Here is an 8,848-nt window from a genome sequence, read left to right as displayed (position 1 = left end):
ACTCTTGTCTCCTCTGAGGTCTATCTGGCATCCCAGGTCGCAGTCCGGGACTATTTCCAGGTAGCCACGCTAGTTGGTTTGCCTCTGCATGAATTCAGCTCTCCTCCTGGGGTGCCGTTCAGGACTCCTCCCAGGTAGCTGCCYGCGGTYATTTGCCTTTGCAGTGTGGTAGCTCTCATGCCAGATAGCTGCCCCAGACTCCTCCTCGGTAGCCATCCAAATGATTTTGCCTCCGCTGGCCATAAATCYCATCCCAGGTAGCCACGCAGGACTCCTCCCACGTAGACACCCAAGCTGGTTTTCCTCTGCCTGAAGTTGGCTCCGTTCCTTGGCAGCCACCCRGAATTCCTCTCAGGGRGCTTCCAGATTGATTTGCATCTCTGTGAAGTTTGCTCCCTTCCTGGGTTGCCTTCCCCGRGTAGCTCCTCCCAGGTAGCCATCTGAGTTGGTTTTCCTGTGCAGAGATGAAGCTCCTTTGTCAGGCAGCCACGCAGGAATCCTCCCAGGGAGACACTTAGATCGGTTTGCTTCTGCAGGGAGGAAGCTTCCATCCCAGCCTCAAGGACCTCAGCTTGTAAGAGCCAGAGGTCGAGAAGTTTCTTGTCCTCCTGGCCCCAAACAGCCTCTTCAGGATGCACCAGCTGCTCCAGCATCTTTGGCTCCTCGACCCTCAGGGCACCCGCRGGCCCGTGCTCCAGCCCCAGCACAGGCTCCTGCGCTGAGAGCAAGCGGTGGGTCAGCGCCACCCCGCCTTGCCTGCTTTGGCCACACACCCACAAGCGAGCTCCTCGCTYGAGGAGATCAAATCAGGCTCCTGACTGACAACGTTAAGAGCCCCCTCAGCACACAGGAGAGGAGATGAGGAGAGGAGGTGGGAGGAGAAGAGAGGAGCAAAGGCGAGACCTGGCACTTGTGCTGAGAGGAGGCGTTCATAAGGGTGGGGTGAGGGGGAAGGGAAGCTGCCACTGGAGGTGGCAGGACCTCTCAAGAGGGGCTGGGGGTGGTCAAGGGCRGCAGGAGGAGTGGGCTAGACGTGGGCATTAGTGCTGGGGAAGTGGGAGTGGGCACGGGAGGCAGCGTTAGGCAGCGTTAGAGAGCGGAGCAGCAGACACGGGCACTTCACGAGCCCATGAGGCATGGCAGTGAGAGGTCTCAGCACCGAAGCAGGGCAGATAAGGTGCAAAGCAAGGGCCGGAAGTAAGGCCAGAGGAAGGCCAGGAGGAGATCTGCCTACCAAACGGAGGTGCAGCTGCTGAGCGCTTCCATCGTTCGGTGTCCGGAGGTGCAGGCAGCGGTGCCCCCGCATGTCCTGCGATAACGCCYCGCTCGGTAGCCATCGACAGCCCTGCTGCCCTCGCAGGGGTGCGTGTGCGCCCAGGGACGGCCTCCAGAGAGCCCTTGGCTGCAGCCAGCTCTGTGCGTGCTGCCAAGCCCGGCAGCCTGGCCGGGCCGGGAGGCTCCGGCTCGGGTCCTGCCCGGGGCATTGTGACTGCGCTGCYGGGYAACAGCAYTGTGACACGGGGCMCGGGGCCCCGCCGCAGCCTCCCCTGCCAGCTGTCTGCTGGCCCAGCATCGCTGTGGGGCAAGAAGGCCACGGCGCTGGGCCCCCTTGGTCCGTCCTGCCCGTGCCGGCGGACGTGTGAATCCATGAGCCAGCACGTGTCATGGTGGGTGGGCTGCTCAGTGCCGCCCCCTCGCCCCTTCTCTGGCAGGAGCTGGTCATCGTCTTCCGCTCCATCACGGCCATCGCATGGACGTGACAGAGAGGGGAAAAAGCGGGGCTGCTGGAGAGGCTGGGCTGGGGGCAGCAGGGCAGGAAAGGCCCCGGAAACGCCAGAGGTGGGTGGTAGGGGCAGCCCCCGAGGAGTGCTGGAGACGTCTGTGATCCTGTTGTGGGCAAAGCCACCTCGACTCATGGAGGGTCAGTGCACTTAATTTCTTGTCAGTTAACACAAGCTTCTGACAACTGATGCAAGTATTGAGAAAATAAAGGACACACAGAACCAAAAAAACACTTTCAGAAACACCTCTCCTCCTTCTTCCCCAGTYTCCGCTTCCCTTCTTTTWGCTGCAGAAAACATTCAGTCCATCCAAATGCCTCTTGTGAGGCAACAGGCGCCGCAGGGGGTTGGGGTCATGTAAACAGCRGCTTCTTTCTGCTGCTCTTTGCTTCTTACTGGCTTCCGCTGCTGCTCTATTCCTTCAGGGATGTCCCTGCCYTGGCGTGGGTTGCCCACAGGCTGCWGTCTCTYGGGGTGTTYGTACATCCCTTTGGCAGGCGCTGTCGCCCCAAATGTGTGCCTCCAGCCCCTCAAAGCTGTTGCTTGCTTTCTGAAGTATGTCTGATCGGAGTGCCCTGTGCTCCCCAGGTAGGCTGATGTTTCCATCCCTTTCCAAGCTGGCTATGACTTGCACACGGYGGTTCCTGACCTCCCCCACCACTGCAGCCCCCCACTATGTACACCTTGCCMCGTACGGCCATTGCAGCTCCACACACCACTCCTGTGGCCACCGCCTGCCAGCCGAACGGGAGCCRGGACATGGGTCCCTATTAGGGACAGAGAGCACGAGGGCAAGGCCAGAGACTCCCTCAGGATCAGCCCCACCTCGTGGCCTTGCCTCCRTGCAGGGAAGCACGGCAGCCACCCGCACACATCTCCCCCGGGATTTCGGGGTGGGGAGCGGGGCCCAGCCCAGCAGTGTCCCCCACACCTCCTCTCTCTCTGGTCCCCACGCCTGGGGTCCTCCTCCCCTGGCCTTTCCCCCGCCAGCACGCTGGCTCTCCAGGGAGAGCCTCCCCCAGCTCCTGCCGGCCTCTCCCCCCGCAGCCATCCCGCCCTGTCCCTTGCCACGCTCCGGCCCCATGCCCCCACTCAGGCAGCCACAGCAGTGCTTTCAGGTGGGCAGCCCAGCCGGGGAACACCCCCTCGCAGCCTCTGTGCCCGCGCAGCAGCCCCAGGAAAGGCCGTGYCGCAGGCTGCGCGCATCCAGCCTCCCCACAGCAGAAAAGGCAGAGCCGCGCCGCGCACCGACATTGCTCCAGGCRAGCTGCACGAGCCTGGGAGGGCGCTGGAAAGCTGGGAGATGTGAGATGTCGCTTTCCCTGCACCCTGGAAGCRGGAAAAGCAAAGTGCACCCACGTGGCTGTCAGCTCTCAGCACATTTCCTGGAATAGGATGGTGCCGTGTGCCTGACAGCAACCCAGGAAAGCAGCCCACGTGCACTTACAGCCCAAGGGCTGCTGTGCCCTGACTACTGAGGGATGAAACCTTGTGGGAGAGATGGCCTCCCTGGACCGGGTGAGGGCTGGCTGTGGTCCCCCTTCAGCCTGTCAAACCTACCCCGTGATGGTGGCAGAAAGAAGAGAGTGACAATGGAAAGCACAGCAGGATTTAGTGAGGAAGAGGTGCTGCTGGACTCAGGAAGGGGGGCTGAAGGGTGAGTCAGTGAGCCTCCTGGCCCTGCAGAAAGGGTTGGACGAYGCCCCTGCCATCCCTCCACGTATTCCCTCTGCTCCAGGTAATGCATGAYGCCCAGCCCTTGCAGTGCTCCTGGGGAGCAGGGCAGAGCTGCGGACRGCTGGAGGTGAGGAGCTGCATTGCTTGTGCAGGGGAGGGCCTGCCCGCCCAGAGACGAAGGCAGGAGATGCTCCCGCCTCCGCCCARCGATGCACACCCAGCTCTGCAGACTGGGCTCTGCATGCCCTCGCACGGGTGTTTCTCCCCACAGAGCTCGTGGGGAGCCAGGGAGCGCTGCAACTGGGCTGGGCAGTTTCACAAAGGGATGCTTGGGCTCGGGTCAGAAACCCCATTCTTCCTCCCCAGGGAGCTTGCCCGTGGCCCTGAGATGGGAGGGGAGGACAAGGCCAGGCACCTCTTGCTGGGAGACCAACATCTCTCCCAGGTACCAGTCCTCCCAGGCACAGCAGAGCAGTGGTCTCTGCCTCCACCCATTCTGGGCCAAGTCTTGGGCCAAGGCCAAGGAGCAAGGAGGAGAAAAGGCCTGGTTCTGGGCCAAGTCTTGGGCCAAGGCCAAGGAGCAAGGAGGAGAAAAGGCCAAAGGGAGGCTGCACTTGCATGTGAAGCCTATGGCACAAGTCACCCRCTATTCCTTTGCCACCATACATCTCCCTGAGATACCAGCTCTGGACRAATACAGCTACACAGGCCCCTGGACCCAGYGACTCATGATCTGGAGGCTGCTCAGAGAAACCATGGGGCTTTATTAGCCCAGAACTAAGGGTCAGGGCTGGGAGCCAGGCTGGAGGTGGGGAGGAGAAGGTGCCCGCAGCAAGGGGAGGAGGAGGAGGAGGCAGGGCAGCAGGAGGACAGCTGCCCACCACCATGGAGRGMRCTCCTCCCCTTCCCCCACAGCRAATAACATCGCCAGCAAGCACAGTGCCCTGTAAAACCGGGGTGCCAGTGGGAACYGGACACATTCTACCAGAGGTGACACCAGCCCCATGTCCATCACTCCTCTGAGCCCAAGGAACAGGAGCACACCCCAGGGGATCCCGGCCTTCATCCCACCCCTCCTCTTCCCATGCCCTCCGGCCCAAGGGCAYGCTCAAGAGCCATCCCTCAGAGGACAGTGCAGWAAGACGGCTGCTCTTCTGGCTGCTGTGACCTTGGGAAGGTGCTGGTGGGAGAGACTGGCGCAGGCTGAGGTGCTGACAGCGGACTGCACAGGTCTTCAGCCARTCTCAAGTAGTCCAATTTGTGGACACCCTTGCTTTTGCAGCGCGCTTGCTCAGGCTGTAATAGGAACAGACACTGCGAGTGAGCAGAGACCTCTCTCTGGCCCGAGGGACCAAACRAGCCCCAGGCTCCCTCAGACCCACTCCAACATTAATAGCCTGGGGGTGTGAGGCAGCCACTGAGGAGAGCGGCTATATGTGGAGAGAGGCAGCGCAGGCTCCCAGGGACAAATGGCACTGCACAGGCCTGGGCCGTGCCCCACACMCAGACCCATGTGCTAGCAAGGTCTCTGGGCAGGGAGGCGCTGCTGGAGAGCGCAGCAGAGGGGAAGGACCARCAGGTCGTCTCTCACATCGGTGCCCACCCAAAAGATGCCCAGGAGCAGGGGCAGGGCCAGAGGCCTTAGTCATCCCCCCCCGCCCCRTCCCAGTGTGCTCTGTCCCCTGTTTATTCCCCCRGCATTTTGCTGAGTCCCGCCTCACCGGCACGTCCCACGGCTGCACAGGCGTTCCGTTGCTGTACATGCAGCAYTGCTGCCTACAGCACGTTTCAGCCTCCTTCGCCACCAGGTCCCAGCGGCTCCCCTTGCCCACAAGATTCGTCGGGTCAGCCGGGTCGAGAATGACAGGCCTACGATTCAGGGAGACACAAAGGGGCGCAGTGTGGCCCTGTTCACAGCACCCCTAGCGGTTGCCCCCCCCCCCCCAGCTCCCTCTGCCCACCCCTCCTGGACGCTCCGCCAGCCCTGCAAACCCCACCTGGGGCAGGCCTGAGTGCCCTGTGGAGCTGCCAGATGARCAGCTGTGGCCTTGGGAGCCAGGGCAGAAAGGAGGGAAGTGGTGCCTCCCCGTGGGACTTGCGGACATTTCCCTGAGCCGGGCTCCTGAAGTGCTGGGAGGACCCTTCCTTGCACAGAAGCACAGCGATAGTCACAGCCATGGACCTTTCCTTTCATTTCCTGCAGCAGCTGCACCCCATGGCTCAGCTCTGGAGTGACAGAAGACAGTGGAAGGGGCTGTTCCCCTGGCCTAGGCTAATGTTGCTCACACGCCCATCGCACAGTCCTCGTGTCCTTGTCCCAGGGCCGGGCACACAGAGCGGGGAGCTCCCTGGCAGCCCAGGGCAGAAAGGGTGGAGGGCACCAAGGGTGCTCTGGCAGCCCTCGGCTCCCACAGGGGCTTCTCGTGGGGCCTGCCAGGCCCGGGCTAGCTGTGCTGCTGCACCTCCTGCCCCTCCTGCCTCAGCCCTGGGACAAGGACAAGCCCTGCCTGGAGCTGAGCCATGGGGCGGAGCTGCTGCAGGAAACGAAACCCAGAGGGTTTGTGAGCAGGCTGAGCTGCAGAGCTGCACAGCTGCTGTCACAACTCCAGCAGTGAYTCATGGAGCTCTACGACACCCCGTCACGGCAGCTGGACAAGTTCATGTATGAGGTGCTGCAGCCTGACAGCATATTCCTGGAGCAGCTGCGCCGTGCTGTGCACACCATCTGCGAGTTCCTGAAGCCAGTTCCCTGTCTGGCCTCACTGAGCAGAGAGGCCCCACCCCCTTCAGCAGCAATGCTGTCCAGAGGCCCCGCTGCACCCTGCAYCCAACCCTCGCCTGGGCAGGAGATGGGGGCTGTGGAGCGCCTCTGGAGGATGAGCGGAAGGGGACCAGCCCAGGGGTGGGCATTTTCCACACAAGCTGGCAGCTGTCCAGGGAGGACTGGGCAGCAGATGGGTGGGTGCAGACAGGCAGGTGAACTGACCTGCTTTTGCTGAGCTGGCACGACAGGTAGCGACTCAGAATCACATCCTCGAAGTCGTAGTTGACAGTCCAGTAGACACAGAGCTCCTGGTAGTGCTGGAGCAGTTCCAGCACTGTGCGGAAGGCCTCGGCCATGCTGAAGTTTGTTTTCCCACTCCCCCACTCCCAGGCGTAGACCGCCAGGAGCTCCAGGGCATACTGCGGTGGCAGGGTCTCACCTTTTCTCAGCATCCACTTGTGCTGACGGACGTACTGAGATGGACAGAGCAGAGCAGTGAGTGTGCCCATGGGCAGGATGCAGATCTGTTCAGCCTTGTGGAGGGCTGGGAGTCCTGGCAGTTCATTTTTGGCAGTTCTTCCCCTCCATTCCCAGCCCCTTCCACCTCCCTCTGACCCTGGAGGAGAATCACTGCTTTCAAGGTGCCAGCCCTGGCCCCCCAGAAGCCCTGGGAAGTCTGGCCCCACTTACCCTCTTRTACCAGTGCTTCACCAGGCGGATCAGGCTCTTCACTTTGGTGGGGCGGTCGATGATGAAGTCCCGCTGCAGCTCCGTGAAGCAGGTGGAGAATTCACCCCCCTGCACGCACTGCTGGAAGAGCTGGATGTAAACCTTGGGGTCAGTCTTGTAGCCAGAGATAACGTGGTCTGCGAGAGAGAAGCAAAGCAGAAAGATACAGACGTGAGGGGTGCACGACAGGGACAGGGAGCTGGGACACCTCAGTCCCAGTGAGCTCTGCTGTAGGCAAGGGCTGGGCAGAGCAGCAGGGTCCCCTGGCTCAGGAATCGCCTGGCAGAGTGGGCAGCCAGGCAGGGCAGCAGACCGTACGTAGCGCGTCATAGGCTGGCAGCACATCAAAGCTGATGGACTCAGAGAGTGTCCTGGAGCTCAGCTGGAAGCTCAGCACGCGGGGATTCGGCCAACGATTCACTTCAAACTCCACCTCAAAATGCTTCTGCTGTTGGCATTCCACCAGCCTCTTCTGGATCTCACGGATGATCTCTGCCCGGTTTTTCTCCTGATCTTCATAGTCCTCGAAGCAGTTGAGAAACACCACGAGGTCAGCATCAGAGCTCTTTTTGAGGGCTGTGCCTTTGCCTGCAGATCCACCCTGCAGGGAACAGGAGAGTTACCGCTGGCTGCCCATAGTCTGCCTTCCTGCAGGGCTTCCCTCAACAGCAGGAGGGCCAGCGGGACCAGTAGGGCCCTCAGCTTTTCCCCTGACTCTGACGGAGCTGGGGACATGTGGGCAAGACCTACTGACCAAGCCTGGGCACACAGAGGGACCCCAAAACCCACTTGTCCCCTGTGACTCTTGGCGTCAGGGTCAGCCGGGTCTGGACTCCTGGTCCAGAGTCAGTGCCCTCCTCAGCAGAAAAGCATGTCTGAACTTCTCAAGCTTTGGGTCCTGCAACCACAGCTTCTGCCAGGCTAAAAGACTTCCTGCTCTCCAGCATCTTTCCACACACTGGGTTATAAAACAACTCCCAAAATGACTCCCTGGAAAATGCCTGCCTGGAGACACTGAGCAAACTGAGCTGTCACATCTTCAGCCCTATCTGGCAGGCCTTGCCTAAAGCTCTGCTGACGCCCTGTGCCCTACCAGCACGCCTTTCGGGCCATAAAAACAAGTAACCCAGGACTCTTCAACTCAGAACAGCCCATCATGTCCTTGAAATGTCAGGCTATTCTCATCGAATGAAACAGAGATTTCCAGCAAACAAGAAGCCTGAAAGGACACTTGGAAACACCTGCAAGGATGTTTTCTTCCTCCCTCTCTGGAGCTTTCCCAGGGCTGGGATTGCTGCCTGTTCCCCAGGCCCTGAGCTGCACAACACGGCAGTGGAAATTCAGGACTCTCTCTGCCCAGCCCAACAGRGAAATGAGTGCCCAATTCCCATCGTCCAGGTATGAGTGAGGGGCCAGGCACCCATCTTGGTTAAGACACCAGGTGCTTCCCAGCAGTGGAAGCACTGAGAAGAGCCCTTTTTGAGGACTGGGGGCACCTCCAGCAAACACGCCTGCCAAAATGTGCTGGAACTGCTTCTCCAACAAGTAATCCCTCCTACCTCAAGCTGGGAGAGCGAGGGACCCAGCGGGTCAGGAAGGCTGTGACCTAGCAGCCCCAGGGCCCCACTAACCTTGACAACCTTGAGGACCCGTGTTCGGGGCGGAGGTGCCCCCGCAAAGCAGTTGTCCCGCAGGAACTCGCAGATGGTGTGCACAGCACGGCGCAGCTGCTCCAGGAATATGCTGTCAGGCTGCAGCACCTCAAAGATGAACTTGTCCAGCTGCCGCGACGGGGTGTCGTAGAGCTCCATGAATCACTGCTGCAGCTGTGACAGCAGCCGTGCAGCTCTGCAGCTCAGCCTGCTCACAAACCCTCTGGGTTTCGTTTCCTGCAGCA

At 60.9% G+C, this 8,848-nt stretch overlaps 1 protein-coding gene across 1 annotated transcript; it reads right to left on the bottom strand.

Moving 5' to 3' along the window:
* Nucleotides 1-4,202: 4,202 nt before the first annotated feature.
* On the bottom strand, nucleotides 4,203-8,842 carry OAS1 (2'-5'-oligoadenylate synthetase 1). The gene is made up of 6 exons (XM_026064338.1): nucleotides 8,583-8,842; nucleotides 7,270-7,552; nucleotides 6,913-7,088; nucleotides 6,445-6,695; nucleotides 5,180-5,327; nucleotides 4,203-4,754 (listed from the first exon to the last, which is right to left on the bottom strand). The coding sequence occupies exons 1-6, from the start codon at nucleotides 8,760-8,762 to the stop codon at nucleotides 4,581-4,583; spliced, it is 1,212 nt and encodes a 403-aa protein (XP_025920123.1). The 5' UTR covers nucleotides 8,763-8,842; the 3' UTR covers nucleotides 4,203-4,580.
* Between the last annotated feature and the right edge of the window lie 6 nt (nucleotides 8,843-8,848).

Source organism: Apteryx rowi, unplaced genomic scaffold, assembly GCF_003343035.1.
Source record: "Apteryx rowi isolate R43461 unplaced genomic scaffold, aptRow1 scaffold_2130, whole genome shotgun sequence".
NCBI lineage: Eukaryota > Metazoa > Chordata > Aves > Apterygiformes > Apterygidae > Apteryx > Apteryx rowi.
This window is presented reverse-complemented; position numbering and strand designations above follow the sequence as displayed.